We start from the raw sequence: 15,951 nt of genomic DNA on the forward strand, positions 1-15,951 counted from the left end.
TTATGCACGATCGATTGCTTGCGCTAGTTATCCCCACATGGCAAGAAAATTGTAAGCCTCGATGTGCAGTGCATTGAGTGGGCATCATGTGGTGGTATTTTCGTTTGCTTTTCTCTACGACCAATGGGAAACGAGGATTTTGCGGAATTGACTAACTTATGACCCTTTGTAAGATCCGATACTAAGGCGAACACTTTAGCAACTTCTTGTTGGGAAGAATAGAATAACACCTATCATGTACTTTAGTCAGGGATCTCACAAATCTTAAAAGACATTACTACGCGGCAAAATCGGCCAAAATATATCAGCGGCTTAATTTCAAGTCGACTGCTTCTAATATTTGGAAAAGCTATGGAAGACCATCCTGCCTGAGTGCTTCTTCAACCCATCGCCATAATACGTGGTTAGCAAGGAAACCTGGATTCATCTCCGACATCAGCGTCAGCTTTCTCGCTATAGCAATGGCGTCAGAATTTGCACGTCTAGTAGAAGATATCGCCATTCGTTCCTGTTCCAGCACTTCTTCTGTGGTCATGTCGTCCTCCTGTAGCTTGGCAAGCAGCTTCTTATTCTCGTCACTGTTGGCTCGTTCATGAAACAAGTAGAGAATCCCCGTTTTCTCAGCGCTCGGTTTTTGAACTAGCTCGAACAATCGGCGAAAATGCTCATAGTCATTTCTAGAAAGCAACCGAACTAATCGAGAAAAGTACCACATATTATCCGATGTCTGCCAAAGCTTTGGGTTACAGAGTTCGGGGCTTAGTTTCGTGGCTCGTCGGCCAAAACCAGACCGAAAAGCAGCAGTGAGGGAATCCGAAGGTGGTCTGGCTGAGCCCCCTAGTCCCGGGGTCGCGAGCAGCTCAGCAATGGGACCTGTTGACGCCGAACTCCAGTCAATAATACATGTGATGTTGAGGTCATCGTCGACATAGATGTTGCCAACATGTAGATCTGGATGAGAAATGGGGAAGCTGCTCTCAACGTCTGAGGAGAGATGGGGGATCATTTCAAACAAGAACTGCCCTGCAATGCAGTAGAGAAGTCTGTTTTTGCTATGATCGATTTTTTGACCAATCGATACAAATTCATTCCAGCGTTGCGTTGCTATCCTGTGGCTGTCTATAGTGTTATAATGTAGGTCATCAGGAACCCGCTCTTCCACGCCTTGAGGAGCCAGTAAAAGCTGCCGGTTTGCATAGTCATATCCATCTACATTGAAATATTCGGTGCTTATAAACTCGTGTGATCCCGTATGATTTCATCATAGTCGTCGTTGGTGTCGTTGAAGCATCCTCAGGCGCAGAGTTGTTTTGTATCCATTTCCGACTGGAGTTAGTTCTTCCTTCATACAGTTAACGATTCCAAATACTGGTGGAGATATTTATAAAGCCAGATCATAATGATGCGCGAGATGGAGGTATTTCACTTGAAAAATACGCCATATCTATATCGTGATCACTAATGTGAATATAATAGTGAGAGATGCTAATGAAAAGCAGGGTGCCCTGGGGTGACTTTAAGGGGCAATAACCTTCAAAAGAAGAACGATATTAAAGGATTTCAGAACTGTCAAATACTCACTCATTAATCCTCCAATTATATAACAGTTCAAGATGAAAGCCTTCAAACTCACCCTAGGTTGAATCAGGATGGCGGCAGCGAAGAAAATCATTACTGTTATTGGCGCAACTGGCGCTCAGGGGGGCTCTGTTATTGACCACTTACTTAGAAGCGAGTCTCAAGAGTACAATATCCGCGCAGTTACTCGATCTCCCGATAGCGCAGCGGCAAAAGCCCTGGCCGCACGCGGCATTGAGATCGTTCAGGCGGAGTTGACCGACGTCGCAGCCCTTTGAGCGGCATTTTCGCAGTCACCAACTTCTGGGGTCTATTTTCAGAAGCACAGAAGGATTTATCCGCGGAGAAGGATGCTAGCCTAGCGGCTGATAAGGCTGCAGCCATCGAAACTGATATGGGCATTAACATGGCGAACACGGCATTGGCCACCGAGACGCTGTACCACTACTTCTGGTCAACCCCTTACGGATGCTTATACACTTAGCGGTGGCAAGAGTCAGCCTCCGCATTACGATTACAAAGCCAGGGCTACTCGTTATATCAAATCCAAGCCAGAGCTTCTTGCAAAGACGACATTTGTTTGGTGTGCCTTTTACGCAAGCAACTTTGCCTGGGATTTCCTCAAGCCCGTTTATTTCCCTGCTATTGGCCAGTACGTCCAGATGCAAGCCACCCCATCTGATCAGCCCATTGCATGCATTGGAAACACTCGCTCTAATTTCGGCGCCTTTGTGGGAGCGGCATTGACCCAGCCGGAAACGACTCGTGTTGGTCAGACCGTATTTGCCTTTGTGGAGAGGTCAACTCTAGGGGGGCTGCTAAAGATTTGGACGGAGGTACATGGTGTCAAGGCTACATACGTCCAGATACCCCGGGATACCTTTTTCGCTACATGGTCGGCGAAAGCCCAGGAATTTACGCTCGGCATGGAGTTTTGGGAACTAGTCAAGGACCAAGAGTGGACTGGCGAAGATAGGTTCTTGACTTATGCCGACCTTGGGTTGGATATTACGACATTGAAGAGTGTTAAAGACTCCTTTGCAGAGCTCGAGCTCTAAGCACAAGAAGAGATTAGTGCAATGGTAATTTCAAAGTCACTCAGCTACCTTGTTCATTTCATTTGCTTAAGAACGGAGAGGGAGTGTTGATCTTTAATCAAGAACTAAGCTTAGCACAAGAATTTGAATGTCGATAAAGTAACTAATTAACCAACCAACCAACATACGAACCAATTGGTAGATACATACAATGCACTTCCAAATGCGGTCTAATATCCACAAATGTCTTTGAAGGGCGTCGGCTTCACTGCTGGGTCAGAGGAAAACCCAGAATCTCGGCTATCGGATCTCGAGGCACATATAGCTAACGCTAAATCTAAGATCTATACTTATCCTTAATCCAACCACAACGTTTGACTCTATTGTTTGTTGAAATGAAGAAGAGACAAAAAAGAGTTGAAGGTTGTAACAAAGACGAAACTCTTCATCGGCGTAGTTGATAGCTTGCAACAGTAAGCACTCAGAAATTCACCTGCCTTTGCCCGGTCTTAGTCTCAACTTCGCTCCTAGGCGAAGGTCCTCTTAGCACCATATGCAAAGCATAATCTGTTTTCGTCCAGGTACATTAATTCACCGTCGCTTACTGGGTTTTGTAGCTCAGGACGGCTTAGTCTCCGCCAGTCGCATCTTCCGGCAGTCTCCTTTTAGCTATTAGTAATGACCACACATATATATAGTTTCGCATTGTCCGAACCGCGGCTAAGTTTTGGAGGCAAATTCGCTCTGGAAGCTTCGCGTTGAAGCTGACGAGTTGAGCCAGGGTTGATGATATGTTGCCTTTAACTAATCAGCATAACCTTTCCCTATCTGAGGAACTGCACTTATTCCCTCGCCGTTAAAAAAACAGCGATAGGTGCGAAATATGAGGCCGCAGGAAGAGGCGACCTCGGCTCATGGATTATACGAGAACTAGTTTGGCTAGCGCCTAGTCTATAGTACGATTTGTAAGGTACTAGCACTTCGTAGGGTCGCTGGCCACTGCCAACACCATCTGTAAGCGTCTCATGGCTCGATAGCGACTCATGCGGTGATGTATTTGGAATAGGTTCATTGGCTGCCACGGAAGGCTGGATGGAGTTGCGCGCCTATTAATACCTTAATGTCACGGCTGAGAACTAGCAAAGTGGACCCAGCCGGACCCTCGAGCTCAAGCAACAAACGCCGCTTTCGACTCCAACCACTCTGTGGCACTGTAGCCGCGATATGGCATCGGCCCAGGCTTCAGAAGAGCAGCCACGACGCCGTGGACGTCGGCCAGGTCCGGCCTCACAAGCAAAGCCAGAGCATAATGATGAGAGCTTGGAGGTTTGTCCTGTTGATGATGAGTTCGATTACGCAAGACTTCTGCTGACGCTTCAGCTGGGATAGAAACGGCGGCAGCGGAACCGCAAAGCGCAGCGGCTATTTCGTCTACGGCGGCAAGCTGCTCATGCAAACTATGAGAAGAACATGGTCCATATAGAGGGAGCCCTTGAGCAGATGGCTGGGACCTTTCTTGATTTTACAAACGGCATACTTCAGTCGCCGCTGATAAGACAGGATCCTGCCCTCGTCTCCAAGCTTCAGTCTGCAACTAACAGTATCTTACATCTATGCCAAGGAGGCAGTAGCCTGGATGGCAGCCCCGAGGATAGCCAGGAGAGTACCGACATCAATACTTCTAACGGACGGCCTCTAAGCAGCTCTACCAGCGATGACGTTGAGTTTCAAGAGACACCTCATGGAAACGAGGAGCCCTCTCAAACACTAGACAACATGCTTCTTGATTTTCATTCCTTCAACCAACCGACACCTACCCTTCAATCTACTTCTCACCCCCCTACTCATTCTACTCTCCAACTTGGCCGTAATCCATCGGCCGCTCGATTCAACCCATTTATCAAACCGCATTCGTCACCGATTAGCAATATCTTCGGTAATGGCTTTATAGGCCTACCACCTATCAACTTTACGGACTGCGCTAGGACCGGTTATATGCTGCATACATATCCGTCTGAAGAATCTTTCAGCATCATGATTACCAGAGCCTCATTACAGCATGCATATGATTCTATCCTGAGCGATGAGTATGCGACTTCCGCAGTTGTCGACAGAATATTTGGATTCACTCTCAAGTTTCGATCGCGCGAAGAAATCCTCATGGTACTACGCTGGTATCTGAGACCGCAGACGTCGGAAATTTTCAGATTGGCCACGGCCGAGTTTGATGATTACTTGGTGGCCCAGTACTATCACGGAATCGCCACCTCTCAGTATTCGGGTATCGATGGGGTCTTTAACGGGGGCGGCCTAGATCCTTCGAATAGGAGAGCTTCTTCTCCGTCAAACCAGAGTCGGATTCTAAACTCCTATCAGATTGAGCAGTGGCTATTAGCTTGTGGGATGAGACATCTTGATTTTGACACAATTGAGCTAAAAGAAATCAAGCCGGTGGGCAAACTGCTAAATAACCAACCGCCGAACACTCCAGAGGAATTACTGCAGGCCTTTGCATCATTACATCAGCAGCAGCAGCAGCAACAACATATGCCTCTGCAAAATGTTCCCACGATAGAGGTTCACGCAGCGGCGGATATAAATTCGGGAAACAGCTCCGGGAAGATTCGCCTATCAAGATCACGATTAATCCACGTTTTGAGAGGCATTTCCTTCTGCATTGACAAAGGGCCAGCGTATTGCGAAAGAGCTGTTCTGGAGTCGGTAGTCATAGCAATGAACGCTGACAACTAGATACGATAGAACAAGCCAAGGCTTAACCTCCGAGTGGTTACGGAGTTAACTAATTATAAGCGTGTTTTAATTAGAAGCCTGATTCATGCCGCTGGGTCGCCTTTGCCAAGCTTATAGATAGCTGTTGGAGTCGCCTTTGATAGGTTTGACTTGGCTAAGCCTGGCTGCCTAGCCTCAGTCTTATGTGGCAAATGGACCCAAAAGAACCGCAAGCATGTTGTTCAGTAATCAAAATAATATGGTTTCCTTAGAACACTTTTGGTGGCGCATCCCTCTGATTTTAAGAAGCCAGCAGCCCAGAAGCGGACCGGTCCTTGCACGACTATTCGGAGGCGCTTAGTTAACATCACAACCTGAGCCCTACCGGAAGTTTCTTGGACGGTTCCTGGCTTCGGAGAGCATTACCGACAATCCATCTCGTTCGTAACGTCTTCTTGAACGTTTGATTGGTTGTTGATTTTTGGGAGTCGGAGCACTTAGCTAAACACCTCCGACATAATACCTAGGCCGTGTCCCCACAAGAAGGGTGACCAACTGAGCTTGGGACGTTGTTCTCAGCTTCTTGGCTCATAGCTTCCAAATCTTCCAAATGATTAGTTTACTGGCTTTCAAATCATACATCTTCTAGAATAGGGAGATGTTTGACATCGTTTCTTTTCAGATAACGAAAATGGCCATATTAAAGACGTCCATTGCGTGTATGCCATATAAATGCATCGAGCTATGTGATCTTTGACTCGTCGACTGCCAGCCAGCATTATCAGAGCAAATAATAAGGCGAAGCAAGAAGAAGCAAGAAAGTGATGTGAATGATCTTGCTCCAAGATGGCCATTGACGGAGAGTCGAAAGTCGATACTTCTCGACCACCCGAGCCGTCAGCTCCAAGCCCGGATGAAAGCACAACCACGATCGATGCCGAACCAGCAATTCCGACAGAAGTGGAAGGGGATTTGTCCAAAGAGCAACAAGGGATACGCAAGCACCTGATCGCGTTGAGCATTGTGCTCTGTCAGCTTGTTGTGGTATGTGGCGGTTCTGGATTTCATTCACAGAGAGGTCCCATCTTAACTCTCTTGAAACTACCTAATAGGCTCTTCCTTTCGGTTCCGGCCTTTTGATCTCATATACGATTCCCCAAGAGTTGGGATCTGATCCAAGTCTGGGCATATGGATTGCTGCTTCATACCCGTAGGAGCCACCTCCTCTACCCAAAGCTGACATGGTTATCTGATTGCTGGTGCAAACTAGGCTGACAGAGGCGACTTTTGTCCTCATGGGTGGCCGCGTTGGAGCTGTCCACGGCCATAAGAAAGTTTTAGTCATCGGCGGTGCCATATACGTTCTGTTCAACCTCATCTCAGGGTTTATGCGAACCGTCCCGACTATAATCGTAATGCGAGCTCTTAGTGGCGTGGGAGCTGGCATCATCGTCCCGAATGCTATTGCTCTGCTTACGACATCGTTCCCACCGGGCATTGGTCGCCTAATTTGGGTCGGGTTGTTTGGAGCCATGGCTCCTGTCGGTGCTGGTGGTGGCTCCATATTTCCTGGCTTCTTTGGCCAGCTGCTGCCTTGGTGGTGGCTATTCTTCTTTTTGTACGTGCGAGACAATACATTTCTAAGAGCGTTCGTTGGTGGACTAGGCTAATCTTGGATGATGCAGTGCAATTGCTGGAGCGGTTGTTTTCATGACTGCTGCGATCCTTGTCCCCTCCGAAGAAGTTACAATGGATCCGAATGGAAAGGTTGACTATATTGGGTCGTATTTTGGCGTTGGCGGCCTCATTCTGTTCAACTGTGCCTGGACGTGAGTGTCTCTACCTTTTCCCAACTACAACTTTTTCAACACCACCTGCTTACGCTGGTATAGAGAGGCCGCCATCAAGGGGTGGAAGGTCGATTATGTATACATAATCCTCATTCTGTCTGTGCTTCACATATGCCTCTTCCTACTATGGGAAGCAAAGTTTGCAAAGGAGCCTATTTTGCCTCTTTCAGTTTGGTCTGCGCCATCCTTCAAGCCCATGCTGCTCTCCGCCTTCTTCACCTTTATGAGCACGGGTATCCTCTTCTACTACGTAACACGATGGCACGTTGATATCCGCCACTTTTCCAATCTTCTCAACGCTGCAGCATTTGCGACTTTTACCGTCATGGCAACGCTCGCCTGTGGAGTAAGCGCCCTTTGCGTGCGATATATGCCTGCGCAGCTTGTGATGGCGATAGGGACGGTATCGGCCCTTGTTGCGGGTATTCTGCTGGCGACGATGCCCGTGCATCAGAATTACTGGCCACAGGAATTTCCAGCGCTGTTCATCTTGGGGTTCAGCCCCGATTTCATCTTTACGACCGCACAGATAATCACCAGCAACAGCGTCAAACGGAATCTTCAGGGTGTGGCTGGATCGTTGGTTGGTACGATTCAGCTCTACGGCTTGGGCACGGGCCTGGGATTTGCTGGCACTATTGAGATTTATACCAATAAGCACGGCGCCGATCCAATCGGCGGTATCAGACACGCTCTGTGGTTCTCAGTTGCTCTGGCCGGCGCAGCGACGCTGATGTGTGTCTTGATTCGGATTCCCAAGGACCAGCGCGAGGGCTGGGACGAAGATGAGGCGGGAGGCCATGCCTAATCTACTTCGAAGCAGGTTCATTGCCCATTTATACCGGGGAGGCAAACGTTATATGGTTATGATTAATTTCTTTTAACAGCATGAGCGAGATTTTCGCGTACTTTTGATCCATTTCGCTGCTTCTTGAACACTCTGGAGCTCTCATATACCATTTCTTGTCATGTATAATATCTACAGATAGATATGCATGTAGCAGAAGAATTTTTTTAGGCATTACTTAGCGGTAATTAAAATTTATAATTTTTTTTTCTCCTGGAGATGGATGATGTATTTAATCTCACTTTATATTCGCTTTATAGGTACTACTTTTAAGCTATGCATACATGTAAGTAGCCCGTTTGCTATGAGGAGGCGAGCATACGTAATGAGCTACACAAGTGTAGCAATTAAATAAAAAATCAAGCCAAACAACAAATATCGCCTTCCTTAGTTAGCTCTTTGACAGCTAGTATAATGTTCTTATCTCGTCCATGCAAATGCACATTCCTGATTGCTTCATGTCGTCGGCCAAGTGGCTAGTGCCCTGTAGCTGCAGCGCGCCACAGTCGTCATTCGCTGAGCTGATCCCAAGCACAGCCGCATGTGACGTGAAGCCGCCCGTAGCATGTCGGGTATGGCAACCTTGGTCATCTTTTCCATTCATTCTATGTACACAATTTTTCATCATCAAACATCTTCTAGAAGCAGTTCTGCTCTTCTCCTGCTGTGCCCTTTATTTGGCCTTCATCAAATCGTCCACACTTACATACCTACATGTAGCTTTAAAGCTGCTTGCTTTGCTCCATGTGGCTGCGACCCCTCACGTGCAGATAAGAGGTCTCTATGCGCCGATAAGACAGGCCTTCCGGGTCTGGACACTTCACAAGCTTTGGTTTGTCATACGAGCTAAAAATTAAATTATTGGGGTAGCAGGCGGCAGCGGCATCTGGATCGTCTCTGGCACGACCAAAGACGCAGAAGACTCACGGGACGACGACGGAGACGCAACTGGCCATCTGGGAGACGAAAGCAACGAGCGCAGACGAGACGAAACGGGGGCCCTTGCGCTCTGCTCTACAGGCTACAGACCCGGCGACACAGATGAGTAACCGCTGGTGACGGAGCGATTGCGGGCGACCTGTGCATCTGCCTCTCGGGGATTGAGTGTCATCTTCCCAGTCGCGGGGGACTCCGAGACGAGACGAGACGACACGCAACAAGACATCCGTCTGCTGGCTCGTGGATCTGCACCTGGACCTGGATTTTCAACCGACAACAACACCCGCGGCACGGCACGACCCCTGCCGCCCACAACCGCCCCGATGTGGTGGCCATTCAGCATCTTCTTCAGCAGCATCTTCCTCTTCGCCATCGTCCTGTCCATCCCCGTCGCCTTCGATGTCGGCGGCCGAGACAGCGGGCTGGCCTACAGCCTGAGCCTGTCCATCTTCTACATCTTTTACTCGGCCATCCGGCTGGCCACGCCCGAGACGTCGCGCATCCGCTGGTCCATCGTGACGCTGCTGCGATTGGCGCAATGGTTCGTCATCCCGTCGCTACTTATTTGGGCGCTGGGCAAGTTTGGCGTCGACGCCGATGCGGGCAACTCCAGCTGGGTCGAGAGGACGCTCGGCGGCGTCTTCCAGTCCAAGAACACCAGCTGGACCGAGTGGATGTTTGGCAAGGAGGGCCTGCTGGAGACTCTCATGCTGGGCTCGTGGGACAATGTGCTGCGGTACTCGGGGCCCGTCTTCCAGCTGCTCGAGGGCTTCTGCACACTCCTTGTTATCCAGGCGGCGGGCCAGATTACTCGATGGCTGGTCAACAGAGGCAGGAGTGATACCTGGGTGGTGAGTTTTATTTACGATTTGAAAATAAGCATCATATCATGGTGGTCATAGCTAACTTTACCCTCTTTTTTTTTTTTTGCGCAGATTGTCTTGCTTGCATTTTCCGGCTCCATCATTGCTAGCGCCGTCTATTTCCTGTGGCGCGTTGCCCAGTTCCCTCAGATCAGCAATGTTGATGCCACTCTTATTGGCGTCACCATGACCACGGCTGTGTTCCTCTGCGCATACGGCATTGGCAGTGGCCGCGGCAGTCCCGTCGAATCGTCGCTTCTCTTTGCTTACGTCGTGCTCTGTGTCTATCAGATCTTTACCGACTACCTCCCGTCCGATGGCACCTATTCTACCGAGGACCAAGCATCATCACAGCCAGAAATCCCTCCGCTTCCACCCATCATCATGGCCTCGTACTCAACCCTACTTCATATACTCAGTACCCTGCCTGGCGCTCTGCATTCTTCGCTTGCCCTGTTGTACGCCGCTTTCCAGACAATCACGCCGTCTGTCATCATCTCTCTCGCATACCGTCTCTTTGTCTTCTACTGCGCCACCCGCATCATCCCATCAGTACGAGATTTAGGCGCCCGAGCCATGATGCATGAGCCTGATTTTGACGATTCAGAAGCAGCGTCAATGTTTCTGAGCATCCTTAGTTACTTCTCGCCAACAATATTGATATCGGTCTACACCAGCTTGTTGTTGCAGCACTTTTCAACAAGCGAGGGGCCAGACGGCTGGACACTCAGGGGAGGGGACGTGGGCGGTAGCTCTTGGCGGTGGATCAATGTAGGATTGACCATGGTGCTGTACGGAATTGAGCTGTCTTTGAGCACAGATGATCAAGATCATTGGAAGGTGGATTGAATAAGACGAGATAAAAATCGAAATTAAGATAGGAGAAGGAATAGCGAAGGGAGGAACCGCCCTCACCAAAATACGTGGCTTTCGCAACGATCAGCCATTCTACAAAATAAAAAGGAGGGGGAATTCACAACTAAATCGCCAAGGAAGGGGATATACCTACAGAGAGAGGCGGACTCCTGTTCCGTGTACGGAGAAGAAAATGAATGCTGAGTTGTCTGCTCGGTGAAGGAGAAATGAAAATCTTCTGTCCTTGTCGTCTACAGTTAACTATTACCTCATTACTATGAGGTAGCATATAGAGCGAGCAAGTCCTTTTATGAGCCTCTTGTTAGACAGCAGTATATGAATAAATTTTATACAGTTGCTAAGGAAAATGAAAATGACGAGCATGTATAGATAATATACATGCTATACATGATGTGAGAATTCCTGCGTTGCCGAGGCACTGAGGAGAGAGGCACTCGGCAAAATTGCCGAATTACTGACATGAATTGATCTGAGCTAAGCGGCATGTAGATCTAGTTTCCGAGTTGGGCATTATTTTGTGAGGAGGGAATCAAACCGCTAACTTGAAACAGGCTAGGGCGGCACTTTTAGCCATTTATAGAGCGTCGACTCTGTGTTGTAGATCGCTCGTTATGGTATTATGGGACTTTACTATTAAACCCAACTGGCTCCAGCAACACAGCCAGCTCCCCCCTCTCTCTTTGTACAAATATATCTTTCTTAGTGCCTGATACGCTATAACACATCACGGTAAAATGACTACCGAAGAAAAAGACAAGAAATACACCACAAAGGGCCTCCCGCCCCCTCCAGATGCCTCCTTGACGACGATGCCCATGGCCGGCCTCTTGGTTGATGTCTACGGCCTGGAAGAGCTTCCCGCATCACCAGCGCCGGTGACATGCCTGTGGTTGCTTCATCCTCGGACACGAACAAGGGCTTCTATGAATGATGTAGCCAAGCGGGCAATCCACTCCTGGAACCAGAAAGGACAGGCGAGAGGGCTCGTGGCGTTGGCCTTTGACATGCCCAACCATGGGACGAGGATGGTAAGCGCAAAGGCCAACTTGGCGTGGGATGAGGGCGAGGGCAATGAGAACCATGGCATCGACATGTTTGGCCTGGTGAAGGGCGGTATGAGGACCATGAGCGGACTGATGGACCAGGTAGGGAGCTATCTCGGGCGAGAAGTAGATGCTCATGTGTGTCTGGGATGGAGTCTGGGAGGACATGCGGTGTGGCAGGCGTGGTTTGGAGAGGAGAGGATAGATGCTGGCGTGGCGATTGTAGGATGTCCAGATCTTACAAGTGAGTTTTCCATGGAAGATGAGGCGCATTTCCTATCTACATCGGGAAGATGGGGTGTTCTTACAGTTGCTAACGTTGATGTCAAAAACAGACATGATGGCGAGTCGAGCTAAGCTGTCCAAGCTGGACTGTGGCGAGACCGGCTTCCTGGGGAGCAAATACTTCCCTGCTGATTCTGTCGCCACGGCGGGCAAGTTCGATCCCAAGAGTATTCTGTTCGGGACCAACGCCATTCCTGCTCTGCCGCTCTCGTCGGCTGAACAGGATCGTCTTCGCGGCATATTAGACAGCCGTATCCGAGGCAAGAAGTTGCTTTTGTGCTCGGGAGGCGCTGATGAGCTGGTGCCGTATTCCAAAGGGGAGCCGTTTATTCGGCTGCTAAAGGACGCGGCGGGTGGGTGGTATGCTGATGGGAATGTTGAGGTGGATGATAGGGTTTATGAGGGGGTTGGGCATAGATTTGCGGCGGATATGGTGAATGATGCGGTTGCGTTTTTGATGAGGGTGGTGGCGGAGGGGCCGAGACAAAGGAAGAGGGATGTTGAGAGTAGAGCGCGGATGTAGATTGAGAGAAGCTTGTATGGCAATCTTTCAAAGTTGATAATTGCTAGAATTGTCTATTTTACATGCAATTAATCAATATCGGCAATATAATAAAAAACCTCCACGAAGATGCGAAGAGAAATTCACAGCCTCGTGAGAAATGCCCGTCCACTTTTGAAGGGTGGGCTGTTGGTCGTGTCCTACACAGTATGGAATATCAAAATGGACGATGCACATGATCTCAGCACATGCGTTATGACTTGGGTTTAGGCGAAAAGTCTACAAAATCGCTACTTACAGGCGAGCGATAAACGACAACATAGCCAGCATCGTGTTATTACTTGTTTTGTGGCGATTAATGCAATGTGGGACTTCTCAACCCTCCGATTTCTTTTCAGGTTCTGTATCAGACGAGCCTCTACAAACAAAAGTGATAGCCAAGAGGAAACCGCGCGAAAACGAAATCTACCCCCTCCTGCCGCCATTGTGCTGTGCTGGGACGCGCGCGATGTAACTGTTCTTTGCCCATTTTGCGATAAAACGCACAAACATGCCTTTACTCACTTCAAGGAGGATGACAGGGGAAGAATAATTCAGGATGACTGCGGGCGGTATGTTTACGATGGCCCATCTGCCACCCAGCGTGATTACAGACGTCCACTTTGCGACCAAATGCATGCTGGCCTAAATTTACAATATGTGATATTATTTCCATTCGAGGATGACAGAGATGACAGAGTCAAGGGGCTATCGTATGAAATTGAACAAAGGCTTGATGCTGACGGGAGAGTGCAAGTGGAACGATTTCGAACCGTTAGTATGAGAAGGACAATTTTAAATGCTCTTGAGGCATTTGAAAGCTGCTCATTAGACGAGGCTCCTGAAGAGCGCGAAATAATAAATCTGCAGTCGTTATCTCTAGACACTGGAGATTATGAGGTCACCACTAGACTCAACAGAAATGGAGAAGATATAGCGGATACTCAGCGTGCTTCAGAATTGGTAACAGCGGCGGCTTGTTCTGGAGATTTAGATGGCTTGAAACGAGTCCTAGACAATTCACCTGATAGAAATGGGCTCCTCCAGCTCAAGGACCAGGATGGTCGCTCCTTGTTAAGTCTGGCGGCGTCAAATGGACACCATGAGGTTGCGGAATACCTTCTAGAAGCTGGATCTGATATCAACGTGATGGACGACAAAGGACGAACGCCTCTGATGGAAGCTGCTCTTTGGGGATATCCCAGAATTGTGGGCATGCTACTCCAGGCTGGCTCAGACAAACGTTTGACGGACCAGCGTGGAATGATGGCGATCAATTTGGCAGAAGAATCTGAGAGAAATGATTGTGAAAGACACAAACGAAGTGCAAACTACTCAGAAAATCCTTTCCTTAAGAAGAAGGACAGGACATTGATTCGAGGATTATTGAAAAACCGACTACCGAGGCGCATCAGTGCACCACTCGGCCCTTGCACTCTCCAACACGCATACTTCTATAGATCTTATGAAGCCGGAACAATATCTCTCGTCACGCCTCTGAGGGGTATGCATATATATGCTCCGTGGAAAACCGCAGCCATTCTCTTCCGTGGCGACGCGTTTCCACCCATAGCCGCTTTAAGCGGCCACACAGGCCACCTAGGCATAGAGTTCAGCTCGCCAGAAGACGGTTTCAAGATGTTGAACCAAGGTCATTGGGCATATGAAAGCCTTCGAATGGCTGCCGAGGATATTGATGTTCCCTTTGAACCGCATGCCAACGACGGCAAGGATGGCCCAATGGGCATTTACAATGCGTGTCATGCGGAGGCTCAGCTAATGTGTTTTTTTGTAAAGAAAAACTACCTCTTCCGCGATTATGACAAGGGGGAAATCAATGTGAGTGATGACTTTCTGCAGCTGTTCATGTTGCAGCAGCAGCAGAAAAAGCTTCGTGCTGAAATTTTTGTGAGCAATGTCCCATGCCGGTCTTGCATAAACCTGAAGAATCGCATATTTGAACGGTTGAAGATCGAATTTACCTTTAAGACGCTACCAGTGAGGCAATCGGATTCATGAATATGTTGAGGTTTATCTGCTCGCTTGGAATCTGCCAAGGGGGCTGCAGGAGTCGTGCTGATACTGTGGTATTGCTGAGCTTTTGCGTGGCTAGATACATGTAGTCAATATGAAGTGATGTGACTACAATGCTTCCGTCTATATAACCCTGATAATTCCAGATATTCCTGTCTTATTCCTAGTATAATGAAGAATGGCAGCTTATTCGTCAAATCCAACGTCGTTACCATGGCCGTGGTGCATCGTCGACCAGCGTCTCCATCTCGCCTATCCCCTCAGTAACCAGACCTCCTTTCCTGGGGCCATCTACCTGCTCTTCAAAAACCCCTTGCCACATTCCCCAAGGATTCCTCTTCGCCCTCTTCCCAGCCAACTTCTCTCCCCGCCCATGAGGATCGGCCGTCCATTCATCCACCGCCTGTCCCACGCCTTTCATCGCCGCTTCGTTCTCGCCATTAATCATACCAGGTGGGTCGATGCCCAAAAACGTCGTCCGTTCAAGTGGAAATCCAATGGCAGCGCAGTGGCCATCTATGAAACGAGGCCTCTTGAAATCGTGAGAGACGATGGTTAGAGAGAGGGGCCAGGCATGGAAGCGCGAGTAGAAGAGAGTGAGGCTGAAGAGGACATTATGGTACGAGTCCAATGCGCGGTCTTCGACAAGGATCCTAGACGAAATGACTTTGGGAATGAGTTCTGGTGTTGATTCAAGCTTGTTGACGAAGCTGTGGCCGAATAAGTTTTGCGCTGCGGCGAGGTTGCTGTAGCTTTGGGCTTCGCTTAGAGTCGTTTCTTTGCGGGTTGGGCCACTGCAGTTGAGAGAAGAATGAGTGTTAGCATCGCTATCTATATGCACAACCAATGACCAACACCCTTGATCTGATAATTGATTAGATTTTCTTTTCTTTTCTTTTCTTTTCTTTTCTTTTTTTTTTCTTTTTTTTTCTTTGGGATTGATTCTTCTTCTTTGTTTGTCGCTTACCCTGAAAAAGCAAGCACACTGTCATCGTAGCTCTCGCTGAGAAGTTTCACCCCCAGCTTAATGTGCTCGATAAAAGTACTTGTCTCGCCGCGCTGAAAGTCAGCAATGAGCCACTCATCTTCATTGGCGCCTTTGGAAGGGCCGCCGTTCCAAATGCCGTGGCAGCATACGACAATGAGAGAGGTGGGAACTGCCATGGCATTGCGAGCTGATGTGGTAGAAAATGGTGCTGGATCAAATCTCCGGTCTAGGCATTGTAAAGGAGGGGCTAAGTGTCAAGTAAACGGCTCCATTTACTCGGTCGCTCCCCTGGTTTTTGTACAATCAGGGACTTTATCCTACATTTCTCCCGCAATACTGT

General features: G+C 48.7%; 10 protein-coding genes across 11 annotated transcripts; 8 read left to right on the plus strand and 2 right to left on the minus strand.

The window, feature by feature from the left end:
* Window positions 1–349: 349 nt before the first annotated feature.
* Window positions 350–1,006, minus strand: TrAFT101_006223 (uncharacterized protein; the record flags this gene model as incomplete). The annotated part of the gene is made up of 1 exon (XM_024906558.2): window positions 350–1,006. The coding sequence occupies one exon, from the start codon at window positions 1,004–1,006 to the stop codon at window positions 350–352; it is 657 nt and encodes a 218-aa protein (XP_024760752.2).
* Window positions 1,007–1,649: 643 nt separating this feature from the next.
* TrAFT101_006224 (uncharacterized protein) lies at window positions 1,650–1,856 on the plus strand (the record flags this gene model as incomplete). Its single annotated transcript, XM_066127687.1, has 1 exon — window positions 1,650–1,856. The coding sequence occupies one exon, from the start codon at window positions 1,650–1,652 to the stop codon at window positions 1,854–1,856; it is 207 nt and encodes a 68-aa protein (XP_065983800.1).
* Window positions 1,857–1,972: 116 nt separating this feature from the next.
* On the plus strand, window positions 1,973–2,636 carry TrAFT101_006225 (uncharacterized protein; the record flags this gene model as incomplete). The annotated part of the gene is made up of 2 exons (XM_066127688.1): window positions 1,973–2,016; window positions 2,063–2,636. The coding sequence occupies 2 exons, from the start codon at window positions 1,973–1,975 to the stop codon at window positions 2,634–2,636; spliced, it is 618 nt and encodes a 205-aa protein (XP_065983801.1).
* Window positions 2,637–3,636: 1,000 nt separating this feature from the next.
* Window positions 3,637–5,366, plus strand: TrAFT101_006226 (uncharacterized protein; the record flags this gene model as incomplete). Its single annotated transcript, XM_024909881.2, has 2 exons — window positions 3,637–3,941; window positions 4,005–5,366. The coding sequence occupies exons 1-2, from the start codon at window positions 3,840–3,842 to the stop codon at window positions 5,364–5,366; spliced, it is 1,464 nt and encodes a 487-aa protein (XP_024760754.2). The 5' UTR covers window positions 3,637–3,839.
* A 560-nt stretch (window positions 5,367–5,926) lies between these two features.
* On the plus strand, window positions 5,927–6,559 carry TrAFT101_006227 (uncharacterized protein; the record flags this gene model as incomplete). Its single annotated transcript, XM_066127689.1, has 2 exons — window positions 5,927–6,389; window positions 6,458–6,559. Exons 1-2 carry the CDS (start codon window positions 6,192–6,194, stop codon window positions 6,557–6,559), a joined length of 300 nt encoding a protein of 99 aa, XP_065983802.1. The 5' UTR covers window positions 5,927–6,191.
* Window positions 6,454–8,227, plus strand: TrAFT101_006228 (uncharacterized protein). Its single transcript, XM_066127690.1, has 3 exons — window positions 6,454–6,963; window positions 7,031–7,174; window positions 7,238–8,227. The coding sequence occupies exons 1-3, from the start codon at window positions 6,641–6,643 to the stop codon at window positions 8,001–8,003; spliced, it is 1,233 nt and encodes a 410-aa protein (XP_065983803.1). The 5' UTR covers window positions 6,454–6,640; the 3' UTR covers window positions 8,004–8,227.
* Window positions 8,228–9,304: 1,077 nt separating this feature from the next.
* TrAFT101_006229 (uncharacterized protein) lies at window positions 9,305–10,693 on the plus strand (the record flags this gene model as incomplete). The annotated part of the gene is made up of 2 exons (XM_024900190.1): window positions 9,305–9,832; window positions 9,917–10,693. 2 exons carry the CDS (start codon window positions 9,305–9,307, stop codon window positions 10,691–10,693), a joined length of 1,305 nt encoding a protein of 434 aa, XP_024760756.1.
* A 761-nt stretch (window positions 10,694–11,454) lies between these two features.
* Window positions 11,455–12,571, plus strand: TrAFT101_006230 (uncharacterized protein; the record flags this gene model as incomplete). Its single annotated transcript, XM_024901936.2, has 2 exons — window positions 11,455–12,007; window positions 12,099–12,571. 2 exons carry the CDS (start codon window positions 11,455–11,457, stop codon window positions 12,569–12,571), a joined length of 1,026 nt encoding a protein of 341 aa, XP_024760757.1.
* Window positions 12,572–13,280: 709 nt separating this feature from the next.
* TrAFT101_006231 (uncharacterized protein) lies at window positions 13,281–15,070 on the plus strand. The gene has a single exon (XM_024906736.2). The coding sequence runs from the start codon at window positions 13,370–13,372 to the stop codon at window positions 14,606–14,608; it is 1,239 nt and encodes a 412-aa protein (XP_024760758.2). The 5' UTR covers window positions 13,281–13,369; the 3' UTR covers window positions 14,609–15,070.
* TrAFT101_006232 (uncharacterized protein) lies at window positions 13,991–15,814 on the minus strand. Of its 2 annotated transcripts, none has more exons than XM_066127691.1 (2): window positions 15,709–15,814; window positions 13,991–15,422 (listed from the first exon to the last, which is right to left on the minus strand). In XM_066127691.1, exons 1-2 carry the CDS (start codon window positions 15,790–15,792, stop codon window positions 14,832–14,834), a joined length of 675 nt encoding a protein of 224 aa, XP_065983804.1. In that variant the 5' UTR covers window positions 15,793–15,814; the 3' UTR covers window positions 13,991–14,831. The 2 variants fall into 2 exon arrangements, with proteins under 2 accessions (XP_065983804.1, XP_024760759.2); XM_024900219.2 differs by having other exon boundaries at window positions 13,991–15,417; window positions 15,591–15,814.
* Between the last annotated feature and the right edge of the window lie 137 nt (window positions 15,815–15,951).

The sequence above is a fragment of the Trichoderma asperellum genome, chromosome 3 (assembly GCF_020647865.1).
Source record: "Trichoderma asperellum chromosome 3, complete sequence".
NCBI classification, from domain to species: Eukaryota; Fungi; Ascomycota; class Sordariomycetes; order Hypocreales; family Hypocreaceae; genus Trichoderma; species Trichoderma asperellum.

What these genes read in the sequence shown, in the direction of transcription:
- TrAFT101_006228 (XM_066127690.1), top strand. Translation starts at nt 6,641, where the DNA reads ATGGGTGGCCGCGTTGGAGCTGTCCACGGCCATAAGAAAGTTTTAGTC. An exon ending in TGGTGGCTATTCTTCTTTTT is followed by an intron (nt 6,964 to 7,030) that starts GTACGTGCGAGA and finishes TGGATGATGCAG; the next exon opens with TGCAATTGCTGGAGCGGTTG. An exon ending in CTGTTCAACTGTGCCTGGAC is followed by an intron (nt 7,175 to 7,237) that starts GTGAGTGTCTCT and finishes ACGCTGGTATAG; the next exon opens with AGAGGCCGCCATCAAGGGGT.
- TrAFT101_006231 (XM_024906736.2), top strand. Translation starts at nt 13,370, where the DNA reads ATGAGAAGGACAATTTTAAATGCTCTTGAGGCATTTGAAAGCTGCTCA.
- TrAFT101_006232 (XM_024900219.2), bottom strand. Translation starts at nt 15,787, where the DNA reads ATGGCAGTTCCCACCTCTCTCATTGTCGTATGCTGCCACGGCATTTGG. An exon ending in AGTGTGCTTGCTTTTTCAGG is followed by an intron (nt 15,418 to 15,590) that starts GTAAGCGACAAA and finishes TCTCAACTGCAG; the next exon opens with TGGCCCAACCCGCAAAGAAA.